Source organism: Amphiprion ocellaris, chromosome 11 (assembly GCF_022539595.1).
Source record: "Amphiprion ocellaris isolate individual 3 ecotype Okinawa chromosome 11, ASM2253959v1, whole genome shotgun sequence".
NCBI classification, from domain to species: Eukaryota; Metazoa; Chordata; class Actinopteri; family Pomacentridae; genus Amphiprion; species Amphiprion ocellaris.
The window spans coordinates 8,258,476-8,280,018 of NC_072776.1; the positions used below are offsets into that span (position 1 = coordinate 8,258,476).

At 36.9% G+C, this 21,543-nt stretch overlaps 1 protein-coding gene across 1 annotated transcript; it reads left to right on the plus strand.

Moving 5' to 3' along the window:
* The first annotated feature begins 133 nt into the window (after window positions 1-133).
* Window positions 134-9,191, plus strand: slc15a1a (solute carrier family 15 member 1a). Its single transcript, XM_023290303.3, has 23 exons — window positions 134-270; window positions 526-566; window positions 1,138-1,225; window positions 1,599-1,740; window positions 2,165-2,284; window positions 2,403-2,502; window positions 3,458-3,548; window positions 3,777-3,860; window positions 3,960-4,042; window positions 4,167-4,253; window positions 4,344-4,433; window positions 4,514-4,558; window positions 4,649-4,681; window positions 4,769-4,857; window positions 5,772-5,853; window positions 6,004-6,123; window positions 6,287-6,430; window positions 6,527-6,573; window positions 6,814-6,921; window positions 7,031-7,136; window positions 7,980-8,117; window positions 8,303-8,410; window positions 8,532-9,191. Exons 1-23 carry the CDS (start codon window positions 264-266, stop codon window positions 8,760-8,762), a joined length of 2,184 nt encoding a protein of 727 aa, XP_023146071.1. The 5' UTR covers window positions 134-263; the 3' UTR covers window positions 8,763-9,191.
* Window positions 9,192-21,543: the final 12,352 nt, after the last annotated feature.

Here is a 21,543-nt window from a genome sequence, read left to right on the forward strand (position 1 = left end):
AAATTCTAGCGTTCTTTGCAAACTTTTTATGAACTGAACGTGCATGACTTCCTATCTTCTGTATCTCGTGTTCCCACCCATCATAAAAGCAATGCAGTCAGCACTGTGAAAGACTGATCAAAGGGCTAATAAGCAATAAGATGTGAGCCATTCCCACTCCCACTAGTGAACAGGGAAGGCCATATTATCAGCTGCTCTCTGCAGGAACCTCAAAGGAATATCAAGCGGCAGAAAGAAGGCAGCAGCCTCGCTAATTAGACATCATGACAGGTGAGATAACAAACAATTGTTTTCTGTGTGTGTGCTTTCTTTTAAATGTATAGAAAACAAATATTCTAGTCCAGATTGTGCAACTGCTGAAGGAGACGTGAAGACAACCAAAAAAACTAGATAAACATGTTTAATGTTTCTGTATTTCATCCTGAAACACTGGAAGAAAGAGATTTTTTTTAAATACAACATGGATGCAATTCTGTATGTGTAACTTTTTGTGGACTCTTCTTATTTAAATTATCTTGCACACAGATAAAAAGGATCCCGAAAAGAAGAAGGTGAACAAAGGAACGGTAAAGTAACACTTTTTTCTAACTGTTCAATGACAATAATTTATAATTTATAGAAACGAAGCAACCAGGATCTCAATATACCACTATATTCACTGTATTACTACGTCACTGAATACCAATCACTGTATTAAGTGTATTTTTAGGTACTTTTTGTATTTAATCCATTTTTATTCTACTGTATACCTCAATTTCACTACATTGCAGAGGGAAACTTTTTCTGTACATTTAGTTCACAGCTGGTTAATTTTAGATTTATTTATTTCTATTATATAAACATGTCAATTTTCAAAAAAAAAAAAATAAATAAATAAATCAAATGCATTGACTAGAATAAATTAACCAAAAGTATGTTATGTTGGCTCCAAGCTAACCAACATTTTAAAAAATAAAATGCTTACATGTGAATGTAATTAACACTATCTGGGCCATTCTGCATTATGTGTCACATCTTTTTCTTTCAAACTTAGGCATGTTTATTAAGATCAATGATTTTTTTTGTGATTAACAAAAAAAATTTCAATACCTCCTCCACTGTGTGAAGATGGCATGTTGCTGTTTTCTCCTCTAACAGAGCAAAGAGGTGTTTGGCTATCCGATTAGCATCTTCTTCATTGTTGTCAATGAGTTCTGCGAGAGGTTCTCCTACTATGGAATGCGAGGTGAGGACATCTTCTAGAACCATGGCGACTGTAACCACCAAGAGAAATCCATTTAGCATAAATCAGACATCTATCCACACCACTTTCTCTAACCTTTAACCCCAAACTGGGGTTTTAGCCTGGTCATTTCTGTGCCTAAACCTTAATAATTGTATGTAATAAATAATTTTGTCATTGAATTTGGACAGCAATGTTATTTCATGCATATTATGATCAGACAGTCTGTGCTAGCATATTTGAGGAAAAATCACAAATGGCGCTTAACACCATTAACTGTTAATCTGAACTTGCCACACATGACAGGCAGAAATACAGCAAGCACAGTGCATTTGAAGTGGAATTAAAAGAGGCAATTTTTCCTACTTGTCCACAGCCGTGCTGGTGCTGTACTTCACGTACTTCTTGCGCTGGGATGATGACTTGGCCACCTCCATCTACCACACCTTTGTGGCTCTCTGTTACCTGACACCCATCCTCGGGGCCATTGTGGCCGACTCCTGGCTGGGAAAGTTCAAGTGAGTGGCTGCCTCGGGTTCCAAAGCCTTGAATTATACCGTTATTTTAATTTAGATGTCTGCTTCTCCATCTCAGAAAGTAGGTACACATACTCTACTTAAGTGCGATTTTGGGGTACTTACTGGAGTAAGCATTATCTGCTTTATCCTACTTCTACATGTCAGAGGAAAATATTACACATTACTGCATTTTTATATAGATAACAATCGATCACTTTAAAATTACAATATAAATAAATAAAAAAATCCACTTACATGACGTATCAATATTAACTAGTGATCTAATTTGGTAGAATTATACACTTAGATTTAAATATATGTTCTCGGTTGTAGGATTTTCAATGCAAAGTGCTTATTTGGACAAACATGGACAAATGATCTATGTGCTTTTTCACTGTTATGTTCTTCAATCGTCCTCCTGTAGGACCATCATCTACCTGTCCATTGTCTATGCCATCGGCCAGGTTGCGATGGCAGTCAGTGCGATCCATGACATCACTGACACGGACGGAGATGGGATACCAAACAACATGTCCTTTCATGTGTGGGTTTCTGTTCTGCTACAGACATAAATAATACAATCACAGTCCAGGATGCGGAAGTTTCCCTCGCATGTTTAGAAGGTGCACCTTTCTCATGCGCTTGTTCTTCCTCACATTCAGTGCATTGTCCATGGTGGGCCTGTTCCTCATCGCTCTGGGTACCGGTGGCATCAAACCTTGTGTGGCTGCCTTTGGGGGAGACCAATTTAGTGATCACCAGGTTAGAATATTGCCTCTCTGCAGCTCTTATCTTGCGCTCAATTCTACCCCCTAATGTTTAACCTTTGCCATTGATTAAGACATTGAACATGTCATTGCAACATCCATAGTTCAAGGCTTTTATTGCACATAATCTGTCCCCTTTCCCTTAATTTTCCGTTTGCTTTCTTCTGTACTCAGTCAGATTCGGTGAAGCTATACTTAGACACAACTTAGACCCAATCAAAGGCTGATTGCAGTGTTTTGAATTTTGACCTGATGGTGCTAACAGATTACAGTTTTAAGTATCGGGTAGTACTATCGGATATGTGCAACAAAGTTATTATAAAGTTTTTCATGGCTGTAGTGGGAGTTATGTGTTGTAAAGCTGGGGTTGAATAAATCATTCTAATGTCCTGAGTGTCGATTAGAAGGAACTGAGTTTATCAGATTTCCAAAGTCCACTTCCCTTCTCTGTTTGAGGATAGAGGCTTGAGGCTACATTTTTAGCTGTTAGCATAATACAACCAAATGTCACTGACCTTCTGAGACAGAAGACAATTGTTTGAGAGAGGAGTGAAAGAAGCAATCTGTGTTAAACTGGAACAGCTTCTGTATATAGAGAGGAGAGGTTCTGTAGCACCAATTGTCAGGTACTTATAATGCAGTCTTGAGATCAGTCCCCACAAAATTTTACCGACATAAACATCTTGAGTCATCCTGACTGTTGCAAAATCATCCACACTATGAGGCATGCGATCTTGGGCTGTCAATGGGACATTAGTCATGTCCAGTCGCCTCGTACTGAAGCTGTACGGAAGGATGCAACAGATCAACACTATTACCCCTAAAGCCATGTCACTTCTTCTTTGAATATATTCATACAGATATTGATCACTGTACATTTGGTTTCACATCACATTCAGCACTGCACAACATGCGTGATAAAAGCTCCTCAACTTGTCCTTTCTGTGCAGGACAAGCAAAGGAGAACTTTCTTCTCTGTATTCTACCTGTGCATCAACGGTGGGAGTCTCCTGTCGACCATCATCACTCCCATCCTCAGAGGTAGATATGAGCATAAAGTTTTTGATGCACAGTATCATAAACATGAAATGATAACGATTAAGTATTTCAAATGGCAAGTGTTACGTCATTGTTGCACTGCCTGCTCTATGTGCCTTTTTAATTGCCCCCTGGGGACAAATAAAGTTTTCTGAATCTGAATCTGAATTAACAGTGCTTGAGTCTAACTGAAACTGTAGCTGAATGGAAGATGTTTGTCTCCATCTGCAGCTCAGGAGTGTGGCATCAAGAGTAAGGAAAGCTGTTATTCTCTGGCCTTCGGTGTCCCTGCAGCACTAATGGTGGTCGCACTCTGTACGTATAAACAACCTGGAGACTATTTCTACATAATGAACAGAAATGTAAAGGTTTGGTACATAGACTGTGTATTAAAAATTGCCTGTTGTTCCACAGTGGTGTTTATTGTTGGAAGTGGTATGTACTACAAAGATGAACCACAAGGAAACATCATGCTGGATGTGTGTAAATGTATTGGGGTAAGTCATTTGTATCAGCCCTTTTGCACTAATCCGTACCAACCATAAACTGCATGATACCAACAGCGACACTATGTGTTTCTAAAAACATACTTCTCTTTTACTTTGCTCTTCTCTGAATCAGTTTGCCATTAAAAATCGCTTCAGGCACAGAAGCACACGATACCCAAAGAGGCAGCATTGGATGGACTGGGCAGAAGAAAAATATGATGTAAGTTTTATTTGATTTGATTCTCTAAAGTCTCAGAAGAAGATGTTACTTCAGTGACACTTGCTCATGCTCTGTCTGCCTCTGCTGTAGAAACTCCTCATCGCCCAGATCAAAATGGTGTTGAAGGTCCTCTTTTTATACATCCCACTGCCGATGTTCTGGACCCTCTTTGACCAAAAGGTACAGTAAAGTTAGTCTGTGTTTTTAAAGGCAACATTGCCTGATGGAAGTGGAACTTAACTTTGCATTTCTATTTAAAGGGTTCAAGATGGACTCTGCAAGCCACCACAATGGACGGAAATTTTGTAAGTGTGGTGATAAAACCAACTTTAAACAACATCTTAAATGCGCTAAAGCAGCGTGTTCATGGTATAATATTCTCTTTATGTGTGCAGGGTGCTCTGGTTATCCAGCCTGATCAGATGCAGGTAAGTTAAAGGAACTTTGTCATGTTAGTTTGATGTACTTCACTTTATTTGAGAGGCTACTCACTGTGCAATTTGTGTTTTTGACAGACTGTTAACCCCATCCTGATCCTGACTCTGGTGCCTATTATGGACATCTTTATATACCCTCTGATCCAAAAATGTGGCCTGAATTTTACGTAAGTGAGACAGACATGAGACATAGACAGTATCTGTCAGTGTTTTGTGCAGCTAATGGATAGCATCATTAGGTTATTGAAAGACATTTATTTTGATAGTTGCTGATTTATGACCTTCAAGGCTTAACAATAGAGATGAATTCTGTTTAGCTGCAAATATGTTTAAAGGAATAGTCTGACATTTGGAAAATTCCTATGTAAAAAGGAAGCAACAGCCAGCAGCAAGTTAAAGAATGGGAAACAGCTAGCCTGGCTCTGTTTTAGGCTAACTAAAACACAGTGTATGTTGTTTGTTTAATCTATTTTTTTTAATCAAGTGACTGAGTGCCATCAAGTTCTCCAGTGTCAACATTTGCTTATATGTAATGTATATTAGTTTTTGTCCCATAGCCTGGTTGTTAAGTCAATATCATGTACATAAAATTAACTTTTCTCGCTTATGAGAAAGTTTTACAAATATAAAACCATCATAGTTTAGAAGTTCATTATGCACAGAATAATAAATGACCTTATTGTAGTTTCACATATCCTGTAAAAAGTTTTCCAGCCATCTCTTTTGTAATGGTAGTCTAACAGGAAAATGCTTTTTGGGCCACAGCCACAAGGCTGGTCTCACCTCTTATGTTAATAACCGCTGTGCTAAGCGAACTGGCTGGATGTAGCTTCAAATTTGGTGTGGAGAGAAGTATAAATCAACTTCCTGCAAGACATCTCAGCTTTAAAAGCTTCTGTTTTTATCACAACAAAAAACCTGCAAAGGAGAAGCTAAAGCTTGGAGACCTCAGCAGAGGACCAGTATACTTCTACATGGTCTAAATCAGCTTCATAATATTCATGTTCCTATTGTAAATTCTGATATTACAGTGATCAAAAATGCTACAAATCAGTAACAGAGCTTGATGACATTTCAACAGACCTTTGAAGAGAATGACAGTGGGGATGTTTCTGGCTGCTATAGCTTTTGTCTGTGCTGCTTTGGTCCAGATTGAAATTGATGTAAGTATAAAACAATGTGTTTATCACCTTACAACTTTTCATAGATTCATGTATTTTGAATTCATATTAAAGGCTGAAACAAACTCCATATGGTCTTTAAGATAATAACACTGAACAATGGCTCATTTCTACTTTGACCTTTATTTTTAGAAAACATTGCCCATCTTTCCATCCACCAGCCAGAGTCAACTGAAATTACTTAACATGGGCAATAATTCAGTTACAGTCAGGTTGCCTGGCAATGACCCACAGGAGCTTCCTGCAACTACGGTATGTCATCTTACTATCAACACCTATTTTATCTTTTTTGCAAATTAGGACTACAGTGTTTGAAATTAAGTGAAAATCAGTTATATGCTCCAAAACACCACTATTTATGTAAATGTTATTACTCCAATGTGTTCTCTGCTTAATCCCATTGTTTGTTTTGCAGGCCAGTCTCGATTACTTCACGTTTGAATCAGAACAAATCAGTGTTTCAATAGGCAGCCCTGAAGTGACAAATACTCTTTCCTTACCCATGGGAGAACGGCAAACACTTCTTATTCCCTCAGACCTCAGTGACGAATGGCTGCAGGTGAGTTAGAAGCATAAAATAACGGAAGTTAAAACTTGCAAGAGGACTTTTAATGGTTAAATCAAACATTAAACATCCATTATCTTATTTTCTCAGACTGACGATTTGACTGCCAAGCCAAAACAGGGAAACAATGCAGTCCGGTAAGACGAATCACAAATATTTTCACTGCATCATACACTAATTCTCTAATAGAACTTTAATCATTGACTATTTTATTAAGAGATTGTGTTAATCTGTCGTCAAGTAACAACACAGAAAATCTTATAACTGCACCCCTAATCTTAAAAAAAGATTAAATTGTTGTTCATATATGTTGACTTTACTTACTGTATTTAAACTTTCTGACTGTAATTGTTTTGCTTGATATGTAACTATTTCAGATTTGTAAATGGAATGAACACAGTGGTGAACGTATCTACTACATCTGTCTACTTTGGACTAATAGAACCACTTTATTATTCCAACTACTCCCTGATCAAAAGTGGAGAGTAAGAATTTGTTTCCCATCTTGACACATTCATTGTTTTTATACTAAATAATTGCTTGCTGCAGTGAATAATATATTTTTCTAAAGAGATTTTCTTCTCTAATGATCAGGCACACATTCACTCTGTGGAGTGACACACAAAAATGTGACTTCACCATGAAGTTTAGATTCGGAAGTGCATATACCTTCATCATCAACAGCAATTTGTTCTCAGATGTAAGTAATACATATGGTTTCTAATATTGTGAATTTTGGTCATATGTGTAAAATTTTAAGTCATCTAATTAGTGACATTCTGTATGTAGCATTTGCATATATGCAGAGAAAGGTAGAATTAGCTTGTAATAATTTGCTTTCTTTCTGAATAATCACATTTGTGTGTATGTGTGTATGTGAAAATAGTCCCCAACATATACACTATTTATTTCTGTTTACAACCCTATAAAATAAATCAAACTACTTTATACTTTTGAAGATTTCCATTTCAAGTAGGCATGAATGAACTTGGGGCAGGATGACACTGGATAAGAGTTCCATTTGTCAGTTACAAAAATTTGGGGTCACCTGGGCAATTTCATGTTTTCCATGAAAACTCACACTTTTATTCATCTGCTAACATAATTGCACAAGGGTTTTCTAATCATCAATTAGCCTTTCAACACCATTAGCTAACACAATGTAGCATTAGAACACAGGAGTGATGGTTGCTGGAAATGTTCCTCTGTACCCCTATGGAGATATTCCATTAAAAATCAGCCGTTTCCAGCTAGAATAATCATTTACCACATTAACAATGTCTAGACTGTATTTCTGATTAATTTAATGTTATCTTCATTCAAAAAAGCTGCTTTTCTTTCAAAAATAAGGACTTTTTTTTTTATTTTAAGGACAAGTGATCCCAAACTTTTGATCGGTAGTGTATATGTAGTTCTTAGGGTTTTTTTAATGTCATTTTTATGTTCTGGTAAAAACTGTGAAAGTTATCTTTCATTCTTTTGAGTCTGACTGGTTGCGACATACTTTCCCAAACTGAACAATTTGTTTGTGTATTTATTTCAGTGTCTGAAGTCTATCACTCCAATACAAGACATTCAACCAAACTCAGTTAGCATGGCCCTCCAGATCCCACAGTATTTCTTCATAACTGCTGGTGAAGTGATGTTTTCCGTCACTGGTCTGGAGTTCTCTTACTCACAGGTAAGTCTGAGACTCCACACCTTAAGTCAGTACCATCAAAGAAGAAGGTTCAGGGAAGAATAGATTTAACTTCTTAAAACTGTTCTTCAAATGCAGAAATTGAGACTTGGATCGTGTCAGTGTACCTTCTAATTTTCTCTCTTTATGGCTTTGTTCATTTTGTGTGCTTCTTTTGTGTATTCAAGGCACCCAGTAACATGAAAGCGGTGCTGCAAGCAGGTTGGTTGTTAACTGTTGCTATTGGCAACTTTATCGTGCTGATTGTGGCTGAGCTGGCAAAGCTTTCAAAGCAGGTAAACAAAAAACAAGCAAAAAAAAAAACACAAGTAATGTAGGAACCATGATAGTAAAAAACAAAACATGTTAAGATATTAATACCACGTTTGTCTCTGTCTCTCCCCCTGTCTTTCAAAGTGGACCGAGTTCGTCCTCTTTGCCTCTCTCTTGGTTGCAGTGTGCTTTATCTTCTCCATTATGGCCCATTTCTACACCTACATGGACCCTGCAGAAATCGAGGCCCAGTTCAAGAAGAAGGGTGATGATGATGAGGATGACAAAAGCAAGAGACAGAGGCCAGAGGTGGAGATGGTCAAGAGATGCTCAGTAAACAGTCACAAGGAAGATGATAAACAAACCAGGATATGAGCAATCAAAAAAAGCAGATTAGATATCCATACTGCACTTACATGCAAAGTTTGACATCGACACATAGGGGGAAATGAAATGTACATGGAAGAGTGTGCGTGTGCGCGTGTGTGTGTGTGTGTGTGTGTGTGTGTGTGTGTGTGTGTGTGTGTGTGTGTGTGTGTGTGTGTGTGTGTGTGTGTGTGTGTGTGTGTGTGTGTGTGTTGAATATTTTTATATTTCAATGGAAAAATGACTATCATAAGCAAGTCCTTTAACTTTATATTTTCACATTAAACATTACTATAATGTTAACTTAGTATTGTAAGAACAGATTAACACTATTATTTCCTGAGATTCATGTGTCATTGAATGTAATCGCCCTTTTATATTTATGTCTAAGTTATGTTCAAGTAAGCAATAAAAATTAATTCTTTCTTTGGTTTCTCATTCAGTGTTCTTGTCATGAATGTGGTGGAGTAAGCATTTAGAGCATTTACTTAAGGAACATTACTAATATAATCCTGTTAAAATACTATATTACAGAAGCATCAAAAGGTACAAAACGTCATTCATTAGATTACTACATTACTGTGTTTGCAGCATTTCAACGCTGGAGCTAACTGAAGCAGAAATCCTTTGAAACTATTTTATAAGGGCATGCAGCTAATAATTATTTTAATTATCAGCTCATTATTTGTTTTTAAACAATAATTTTAATGACACCCAGAGCCAGCATAACCAGTGTATATGTTTTAAATGTATATATAGTCACCAAAATAATGTTCTGCCAGTCAGTTAATTGATTAATCAACAGCTCTATACTGTTCCATAGTTTCATCAGTAACCAAACATATTTAATATATTTTCCATGTTTTGTATGTAACTCGTAATTCTGTCACATAAAGGCAGTGGCTATTGTACTGTGTCATAATCAGCTGCTTAATTGGAATTTGGTTTTGTCCTAGCTATAAATAAAATATAAGCAAAGATATAAGCTATATTTGATAAGGTATGAGCTAATTTTACTCTACTGTTGTAGAGTAGGCTGCACAGTGGCTTGTTGGTTGGCCCTTTTGCCTTGCAGCTAAAAGATGCCTGGTTTGCATCCCGGCGTTCCCGGGATCTTTCTGCATGGAGTTTGCATGTTGTCCTTGTGCATGCATGGGTTTTCTCTGGGTACTCCGGCTTCCTCCCACAGTCCAAAAACATGCTGAGGGTAATTGGTAACTCTAAATTGTCTGTAGGTGTGAATGCAAGTGTGATTGTTTGTCTTATGACAGACGTGGTCCATGCAAAACAGAGAGGCCCTATTTTCGTTTCAAATGTCACTTGAACAGCAATATCATGTCACAAGTCAAAGCGCACTGTAAAAAATATCATTTTTATGTAGTTTTTAACTAATTTATTCAAAAATCTGTTATTGTCTTACAGATTTTCCATGTTGAGTTGGATTTCAGATTATAAAAAATATAAATTTACATATTACATGTTCTTTGTATTCTTAAATTACCGATAAAATCCCAGAACAAAATAATAATATACATTGACTGAAGTAAAAAATAACAACTTACAAAAAGGCCAAATTAACTGTAAATAATGTTCTCAACAAAAATCAGTATTTTTGCAAACAGTAATTTGTTCCTTTACATGTGACCACAAAAATTATTCTATTATGCATTTGACTACTTTTGAGTGATTATTTCATCAGTTTTAATGTCGTTTTCCTGCCACACATACAGCTAGATTTTCATCATTTTTTTACAGATTTTTTTCTACAGTGTAGTATACCACCAAGATTTAATAAATGCTAGCGGAACATATCTGACATCCCATTTATCAGGTCCTTCAGTCAATTTAATACATGGAATTCCCAATAAAGCTGTTCACATTTACGTATTTTTCTGCTTCTGTTGTCTGACAACATAACAAGAATGAAATAGTGACTGAAACAAAGCCCACAAAGACTACATGGTAATCACTGTTCCCTCTAAGCTGCGCGCGTGCGCAATTGCGCACTGCTGACACGGTCTCCGCGCACAGAAAATCTGCGCTGCGCACAAAAAAAATCCAACCTAAATTGTAAATAAAATAAACACGTAACAATTCATTCTGTGCTATTTTTCAGTGTGAGTCAGTGAGTGACCGGTGACTGGCTGCTGCAGCCAATGATGCGATTCACAGACGTATTTACCATAGACTGTATATAATGGTATTTACACAGCTAATTAACGTCAGGCGTCCTTATGTGCAGCCATTGTTGTTCTCATAGATATGAATGAGTAGATAGGACACGCCCATTTGAGCTGCGTGCTACGGCAAGGCTAAGCTAGTGGGGGTGTTCCAGTTTAACTGGTGATCAGGTTAACTGGTGATAGTCTCCGTCTCCAGATGTTTCGTCCGCAGATTCGTCACGATCAGACCTGGATTTACGTGAAATAAAGATACCAGATAAAGAAGACCTCGCCGAAAAACGCCGCCATCACTACTTAATAAAGTCTATATCCATGTAAATATCATCTACAGACAGTAAAAAGAAATGTGCGGGCCGAAATAAAAAACACGTATTTTTCAAGTACGGTGAGAGGATTCGAAACCACGTAATCCAGCGATAAAATTACGAGACCACCGTTTTACTCATTATGCTACTCATCAGCTCGACAAACGTTCCGCTTCATCTACATAGATCACTGTCATCCTGTCAGGTATTTAACACCTGGTGATCGTTCAGGAAACGCCCATGTCAACTGGAGATAATCACAACTTAACACAGGCTGCCTGGTTAATAACGAGTCAGAAAACTATTTATTGTCTCACCAAGAAAACCCACAACATAGAAGCACGTCCACTGCTGTGTTGTGTGTTAGTTTGTGTGCTCAGTGGAACAGATCCAGAGCAGAACTGCAGGTTTAACTCGGGTTTGTTCTCAGAAACACTCCGACCCTCAGCAGCCTCCCATCAGAACAACACGCAGCACAAAATTAGCTTGATTTGCTAAAATACATCGGAACAAACTGAGACCACGTTGTGAAAACTAGTCACTCAGAAAACAATAAAAACTCGTTCAGTCATCCACGTCCTAACCGTCATCTCAAAGCACGTTAACCGCTGAAAATACATTTTTTTTTTAAAGGAAGGGATCCGACCTGGTCAAAACAAACAATATATTTGTGTGATTTGTGTCTTCCCAAACACCCTGGCTGGTTTAGAAATGGCAGAAGATACTTTTAATGATGTCGCAGAGAAAGACTAGAGTGAATTGTGGTGTTTGACAGTATCTGATTTAATGACATGCTCCTAATCCACCTTAGAGTACATGTAGGCTAAATATACACATATGGCAGCACAATATCTTCAGTGTCCAGCAGGAAAATCTGGGCTGTAACGTTCAAATGTGACTGTAGTCTGCTTCAATGCCTCCAATAGGTGCTCATGGCTCACTGTGTAGCGCGAATAAACCATTGTTTGGTTTGACCAGATCGAATCCCTTTACTTCCTTTCAAAAAAAATATTGTCAGTGGTCAAAGTGTTCTGAATGACGGTTAGGACGTGGATGACTGAACGAGTTTTTATTGTTTTCTGAGTGACTAGTTTAAACAACGTGGTCTCAGTTTGTTCCGATGTATTTTAGCAAATCCAGCTGATGTTCTGCTGCGTGTTGTTCTGATGGGAGGCTGCTGAGGGTCGGAGTGTTTCTGAGAACAAACCCGAGTTAAACCTGAAGTTCTGCTCTGGATCTGTTCCACTGAACACACAAACTAACACACAACACAGCAGCGGACGTGTTTCTATGTTGTGGGTTTTCTTGGTGAGACAATAAATAGTTTTCTGACTGGTTATTAACCAGGAAGCCTGTGTTAAGTTGTGATTATCTCCAGTTGACATGGACATGACATATAGTGATCTATATGGATGAAGCGGAATGCTTGCAGAGCTGATGAGTAGCGTAATGAGTAAAACGGTGGTCTCGTAATTTTATCGCTGGATTACGTGGTTTCGAATCCTCTCACCATACTTGAAAAATACGTGTTTTTTATTTCGGCCCGGACGTTTTTTTTTAGTGTCTGTAGATGATATTTACATGGATATAGACTTTATTAAGTAGTGATGGTGGCGTTTTTCGGCGAGGTCTTCTTTATCTGGTATCTTTATTTCACGTAAATCCAGGTCTGATCGTGACGAATCTGCGGACGAAACATCTGGAGACGGAAGCTATCACCAGTTAACCTGATCACCAGTTAAACTGGAACACCGTCTCACTGTGCCGCATACAATTACACACTACGTCGTAAGATTGAGACAAGGAAACTTGGAATGACTTTTCATAGGTAAGAATAGTTTTTGGCTCTTTTTTCATTATGAAATCTTGTTGAGAGCTTCCAGTCTGTGAGAGCTAACTAGTTAGCCACTATCAAAACGCTAAGGCGAGCTAGCAGCTTGACAACCAAATACCAGACGATTAGTAGTAGCTGTAGTATAGTTGTACAAGCAGTGGTAGTAATACTAAAAGTACAAGCAGCAGTAGTAGTATAAACAGCTGTTAGAGTCGTAGAAGTAGTATCAGCATTTGTAATAATATTACAATTTGTAGTAGCAGTGCCAGTATCAGCATTTGTAATAGTACAGTAGTTATAAAGCCTAACTCATGTATATCCAGATTAGCATCTATGTTCTTCCTCCAAACCCATTTTATGATTGGGATTACAGGCAGTTCTTTAGGACTGCTCTCAAATAATTGAAATGTTACTAAACAAGGTTATACTTATCAAATTAAATAGCTCTGGTCTCCAGTATATTGGCGAATTCGGTTCTTTGTACTTAATTTATTAGCATGATTTCTTTTTAATATGTTGTGTACAGACTTAATTACTTCTCTGTCTACTTTTCTTACTCCATGTAGGTTTCCCAGAGACTATGGGTTGAGGAGGAATTGGAAGTTTGTCGGCTTAGACCTGGTGTCATTCCATCAGTGTTAAACTTCCCGGCTCATCTTGGAAGAGTACGTGCCAGAAAGACCACGACCAAGCAGCCTTGAGATCTTAGACAGCGTCTCCCTGAGGTGGGTGTCAACAGTGTTCACGGTCAGGTCTGTGGTAATCCTGTCAAAAAACAAAACAGAAAAAAATCTAGATTATAAATCAACATGTAACCAAAGCACTCTGTATAACGCCATAGTATAGGATGTAGTTCAGAAAATGTCAAAGTATAGTATACTTTACTCAAGGATAACATAGTGTGGCCTGTAGTTCATAGTACAGCATGTTGGCAAGAAAAAAAAACAAAACATAGATTATTATGTGGTTCAAAAAGCACAAAATGATAGGATGTTGCCTAAAATTGTCATGTATGATATGTGGTTCAAAAAATGTCATAGTGCAGTATAATGTCAAAATAGTATGTAATTCAAGAAAACATCAGAGTATAATATGTCATCTAAAAAATGCCATAGAATAATAAATTCATTGCACAAGTAAAAGTATAGTAACTTTTAAAACTGTTCGAATTCTTATTTGTTGCTTAAAAAAACAAAAAAAACTAAAACAAAAAAAAGTCACAGTAATATGTAAATTAAAAAAGCCTATAGTATAGCATGTCACCCAACAAACATCATAGTATAGCATGTCGCTCTAAAAACGTCACAGTGTAGCCTTTAGTCCACAGCTGTCAGTAGGTGAGGAGCAACACAAAAACAGTCCAAACGCTGGTTTCCAGAGGGTTAGACAAGAATTTATTTGAAAGAGTAAGTTTACAACAACACAACATGTGAGGGGGTTAAAAACAAATGGGTGTTAGTAACATAAAAATAAATCAACAGAACTGACAGTGAACTTCATGTTGACATTGATGGGCATTCCAACCAGGAACAAAGTAAAAGATAATCAATACGAAAAAAAACCTCTTCCTGTTCACCTCTTAAAACCCAAAAACACACCGCAGTAGCACCCTAAACTAAAACTACCAATGGGTTCCCTGTTTTCCTTTGTGAACAATTCAAAGGTCCCTCTCTATCTCCCTACACATCCACCAACCACTGGAACACATCTCCAAAGTTCTGCTGGGCCAGCTCAGCTTCCCCCAGAAGATGAAGGAGCCTTTTGAGAGGCAGCTGGCATCGTGATTGGACTGTACTTTGGTCTGTTCCAACCCAGGCAGGCAGAACGAGTCAACGGAGGCCGGGTGGACGAAGGCATGCAGCTGAGTACAATCCAGAAAACAACAGAGGAGGAGTGCAGTGGCCCAGGGCCAGAACAAGCAGAGTAGCATCGTATGTCTCTTAGAAAACATCATAGTATAGCCTTTGCTATGAAAAAACGCCATCATATACATCGTATATTGTACAAATAACAAGTCAAAGCAAAGAGACATACATTGTAGAATTGTAGTAATTGTGGGCTGACTGGCCTTGCCAATGGTCGTCGGAATGTGAATAACACTGACCACACCTCAGGTTATAAGCTGAGGCAACATCAACCACCACCAGAACTGAAGAAGCCTCTTGGATGAGAGGTGAAATGTCTTCAAGGAACCTTCTTAAAGTCCAGTTGGATTGATTTAAACAACTTTGGATGACTGATTTACTGATTATCAGTATTTTATTTTTTTACTGATTTACGGTAATAAATACATTTAAAAATGGTGCTACTTTGGCTCTGAACCTTTATCTACCTGTGGTCGCTCTGTCTACTGGAGTGATTTGATTGGTTATACGTCACGAATAAAACTCCTTTAACTTAACATCTGTCAATTAAACAAAAACATATCAACAAAGTTTTCTGTTAGAGTTTGTGTTCTTCTAAGTTTAACTCCAAGATTTTAAATACTTTCATTTACTGCAAATGAATATCTACTCCAAATGTCTCACTAATAATCATTATCAGCCTTAAAAACCCACAAAACACCCCTCTATACTCAACCAAACTTAGTACAGTCCAGTTCCCCCTTCTATAAATCTGCTTGGAATCGTCCACTTCCTGTTTGTCAAAGTGGCCTTCTACCTGGACAGGTTTTGTTGGAGCTCATGCAGCAAACATTTTAGGTAACTGCACTTTAATATGGATGGATGACACTGACTTAGAGTCTGTTTTAATGAGACTGAGTTAAGATGTGTAGCTCTGTCATTAAATAGGAAATTATTTCTCAGAATTCACAGAGAAAAGTCTGAAATGTTTGCTAGGTTAGCGTCCCACATGTTCTTTGGCTCAGCTAAAGCTAACTCTCTGCAACTTCTGGATCTCTTGAGTTGCTTGTTAAAATATCTTGTTAGAGGTGCTGAAGCTCAGAAAGTCTGAGATGTTTGTTCAAAATAAGCTCATTCTCAAGTCTTATCTGAACTGTCCTCTTTTGTTTGAACTTTCCCTAAACTTAGGAGTTAATGACAGAGCAGCACATCCAGACTCAGTCTCATTTATGTAGAGATTAAACTTCAGTGTCATTCATTGATGTTAAAGTGCAGTTTTTCAAATGTTTGTTGCACATGCTCCCAACCAAACCAGTCCAGGTGGAAGACGATGTGAAGAGAAAGCTCCAGACATTTACGTTGGAAATAAATGTCCTTTAATTAGACATTGTCATGCAAAAGTTGGATTTCCCTTTAATGATGTTCAAATCTTTGTTGAATGTTTTGTTGATGTTGGTTTCTAAATGTTTTCTGACACTCGGCCCCAACGATTAAAACCTTTTACGGCTCATAAGCTGCAACAGTTCACACATTATCAACTATCTTTCTGACTAAACTAAGATAAAAAGTGAAAAACTGCCTGATTCCTGCATCATGAATGTAAATCTTTTTGGTTTTTATGACAGTAAACTGAATATATTTGGGTTTGACGTTTTATAAACCAAAACAAGAAATTAATTAGTGGGGAAAACAATCAACAGATTAATGGACAAAGAAAATGTGTTTTCCAACATATATGGCTGAATTACTCCAACATTACAAGATAAATACAATTTTAATTCAATTTTATTTATATAACGCCAGTTACAGGTCAAATTGTCTCAAGACACTTTATTTTTATATTTTTTGTCATATTTAAAATATGACAAAGTAAGAAACTTAAACCTCTTGACTAATCCAATTTATTATTTGGTATTTAAGAGACTAATCGACAACTAAAATAACTTTCTCCACTAAAACTAATAAACATGAGGTCAAATAGAAGGAACAGTTTTAAATACTGCAGTCCCACGACGACAAGAATAAAGTTTGTCAACAAAAACTAAATCTGCTGGTGGATTCCATTAAAGTCCTAATAAATGAAAATAAAGTGTGATACTAAAGGTTTGTGGTGCTAAAAATGTCAAAGTAAAGATATCAAGTTGAACATCTGGATGGAGGTTGATAAAAGTTGACCTTCTTTCATTTCTCTGGAGCCGACTCCATGGATTTTATGGATGGTGGTTAAAGACCTGCTCTTCTAGTGGTCTTCCTTCTAGTCGCTGTAAAAAGTCAGTCCATCCTGGCTGACTTCAACACCTCTTCATGACGACTTGTTGTGCCTCTGACCTCGTGGAAACTCCAGAAACTCGGGAAAACCTGTCGAGACTCGAGGAACTCGTGGAGACTCGAAGAACTCGTCGGGCGGGGGAAGGTGTGGTGGGTGGTGGGGGAGTAGAGGGGGGAGGCCGCCACCCACCTCCCCGCCTACTCTCCGCCCTGACTCCACCCAGACTCCGCCTTGGCTCCACCCATGTGGTCACTTGATGAACTACGATGACAAAGGGACGACGAATTTATTTCTTTTTAACTGATCTGTAGCTCAGTGAGTTAAGGATTTGCCTATGGAGCTGCAGGTCGCTGGTTCAAGACCAGACACTTCTTAAATTTTCATCAAAATCCTGACAAAGACAAAGAAAGATAAAGGCCGTTGGTGGGTCTTGAACCTGCGACCCTCCGCTTGGTAGTCTGTCTTTTATCCCCCTGAGCTATTCGCTCAGATACTAATTCTTCTTTTTTTTGCGCATTTATCATCTATTTTTTGTCGTATTCGAGTTTTTTTTTAACTCGAGTCTCGACTCGACCGTTTTTCTCAGGAGGTTGGACTTCAGCCTTTGTGCTGGTGGGTTGAACCTTCAGTTCCAAGACTTTCCAAAGCCTCCACGCCTCCCGAGTCCTCAGGACCTGAGCTTTCACACAGTCTGAGGGCTGAAATTTTCTAAGTCCCACAGTAGTTCTCTGTTAGATTTAACTTTCAGGCAGTCCAAGGACTGATATCTTCTAAGTCCCTGAGTAGTTCTCTGTTAGTTTGAACCTTTCGACAGTCTGAGGGCTGAAGTTTTAAAGGTTTCTCAGTACTTCTCTGTTAGTTTGAACCTTTCGACAGTCTGAGGACTGAAATCTTAGAAGTTCTTGAGTAGTTCTCTGTTAGTTTGAACCTTTCAACAGTCTGAGGACTGAAATCTCAAAAGTTTCTCAGTACTTCTCTGTTAGTTTGAACCTTTAGACAGTCTGAGGACTGAAATTTTGAAAGTTTCTCAGTACGTCTCTGTTAGTTTGAACTTTCTAGTTAACAGAAGCCTTAAAACTTGTGACCATGAGTCTTGATTTCACATTTAGATCATCCATCTGAGTTCTTCTCAGACCTTCACCTGTGGGTTTTTTAGAAATCCTCAACAAACTTTGATTCTCTTCACTGAACAGTAAAGTTTGTGGAGATCAGAAGGTAACATTAGTTTGATAAATGCCTTCAACTACTAGTAGACTTTATCTGGAAAGCAGTTTTCTGAAATGAGTTCTTAGTAAATCTATCCACAATCAAACCAAGAACATAGAAAGAGGAAATGTTTGAAGAAACAACTTGATGTTTTCGTTTCATACTAGAAAACGCTTTAAGACTTTATCTGTTTTTGCTCTTTTTGATCGTTTTAGTGTCTCTTCTGTTTAATTTGATCTTCTAAATTCTAACTGGTGTCTTTTCAAATGTTTTGTCTTTAGTTTGATTTTTCTTAAACGTTTAGTTTTGCTCTTTTCTCACCTTTTATTCTTTTCTAATGTATGATTTGATTTCCAAATGTTTTGTCTTTTTAATATTTGTTTTTTCAAATGTTTTATCGGCTTGTTTGAGTTTTTTTTCCTCCTTTCCCAGTATTTAATGTTTCGATTAAATCTTTAAGGTTTTTCTTTTTAAATGTTTGCCACCTTTTAATGTTTAATTTTCTTTTTAAATGCTTCATTGTATTTTCTGTTTAATTCCTATTTGAAGTTTTATTGTCTTTAAGATGTAATTTTCTAATTAAACATTAATTTTTTAATTCATTGTTTTGTCTTTTTAAAGGTTTAATAATCTAATTAAATGTTTTGCATTTTTTAAAATGTTTAATATTCTTCTTGTTTAATTGTATTTTTTAAATGTGTAATTATGGAAAATATTTTATCTGTAATTTTGAATATTTGTATTTTAAAAATTTTGTTTAATTTCATAATGGAATGTATTGTATCTTGTTAAATTATCTCATTCGATATTTTGTCTGTTTAATAGAGTTAAACATTAAATACAATTAAATTATATTAAACAGGCAAAATATTGAATGAGATAATTCAACAAGATACATGTCATTATGAAATTAAACAAAATTTTTAAAATACAAATATTCAAAATTACAAATAAAATATTTTCCATAATTACACATTTAAAAAATACAATTAAAGAAGAATATTAAACATTTTTAAAAAATGCAAAACATTTAATTAGATTATTAAACCTTTAAAAAGACAAAACATTGAATTAAAAAATTAAATGTTTAATTAGAAAATTACATCTTAAATTTCTTAAATCTTTTTAATAATAAAACTTTTTTAAACTTTTATTGTATTAATTTTTTTTCCTTTGATTTAATTGCTTTTTGTTATGTAGTTTATTTCTTTAATCTTCTTTTTCTGTCAAGATTTTAACCCCAACCTTAAAAATTAAATAAACCCTTAAATCACAATGAAAATACTTCTGTTGTCACAATCATGAGTTACTCAATTATTCAGTTTATCAATTCAACTTTATTCGTGTAGCACCTTTTACACAGATGACAAAACTAAACAAGCAAAGAGAAAAAAAAACTATGCTAAAACTATGATTAAAACTCGAACATTTAAAAAAAAAAAAAAAAAAAAAAATTTCACATGGTAATAAAATGTGTCCAGGGGATGGAGGGAGTTTATTGAAGTCTTCTTAGGCTCACATGGGAAATCATTTAAAATATAAACTTGATATTCAGTCTCAGGAAACTGCAGAGCGACAGAAGAACCAACAATATCTCCTGTTTTCTCCTTTAATGAGTCGACTCTTCTTGTGCTTTCAGACCAAAGAACTACAGACTCTTCACAACCTGCTCAAACTCTTGGTACAGGACCTCACCACATGGGTCAAGAAGGTTTCCGTCTCATTTCTACTCTGAAGCTCACCTTCTCCTGCTCAAACTGCTGACAAATGTTTCTGCTGCTCTAAAGTCTGCTCTCCAGAACTTCCTAAAAACTCTCAAAGTCTCTTCTGCTGCAGGTTGCTATGTAGAACTGTTCCAGAAAACCTCACTAAACCACATGGAGGGGCCTCAAGATAGTCGTCCAAATGAAACCATACAAAAACCAAACTAGCACAACCCAAACACTAAAGTCTCCTGCAGCCTACCAGAGAACCTCTGAGAACAGAGAATCAGGACAGGAAATCTTACCTTCTGGACAACCAACATTGGTTCACAAACACGAATACAGAATGTGTCTGACCAAAAACCTCTGAAGACTCACTACAGCCAAGATAAAGACACAACGCAGCTGCAGCAAATCCACTAATCACTGCACACATTAGCACCATGTGCCAACTGTGGCTAAAGAACCACATTTACCAAGACAACTATCCAGTACAAAGCCCTAAAACACACCAAGAAACACATTAAAGTCTATTTTACTGCTGGAAGCTGCAAGCCAACGTCTAAAGAACCATCTAAAGCAACGGAGCCAAACCTGGTTCCGTGGTGAAGAGAAGCAGAGGAAATGTTTGGCTGCAGCTAAATAAAGCAGGAAGACACTGAGCTGCTCAGGTGTTCCTGATAACACCAAGCTGCTCAGGTGTTCCTGATAACATCAAGCAGCCACCTGGACAGCCAATAGGAACACAGCTTACTGGAAGTCCAGAGGGCTGGGTTAGTGAAGGAAATTTAGTTTAAAGTTGAAGCAGAAAGTTAACAAAGAAAGTTGAAAACCACTTCTGATCCCTGAAATCTCTTGAGTTTTCACACAAAGAACACCTGAACATGTCAAACTGGCTTCATAGTAGAACCATCATTGTAAAAACATCATAGTATGGTGTGTTGCTCAAAAAACATTAGGACCTGGCTGTCAGGGGACAAACATGTAAGAAACATGAGAACAGAGAGAACCCAACCAGTAGGTCACAGTTTATCATCATCTAATCATCTCCTGAAGTCCATATGGTGAGAGACATCAGTATCTGGTTGTTAATTTACCAGAGGATGCTTATAATCATGCTGATGTGGTCTGTACTCCACAGTATTTTAGTGACTCAATAAATGCCTAAGTTGTTTTTTTTTTAAATGCTTTTTAGTTTTTAATAAACATTTAACAGCCTATATGTGATCAATAAATGGCCTTTGCCTATCTTAAGAAAAATTCACTCTGTACTCTGATATGTTAACAGTACTAAATAAATCAATAAATACATGCATACACACAAAAATAAGTTAATATATTAACTGTGTTAAGATAAGATTTAGATTTTTTAAAAAAGTTGTTTATGTTTTTGCAGAATCCAGTATTGCTCACTGGTTGATCATTACATTTTGTTAGTTTGATTTC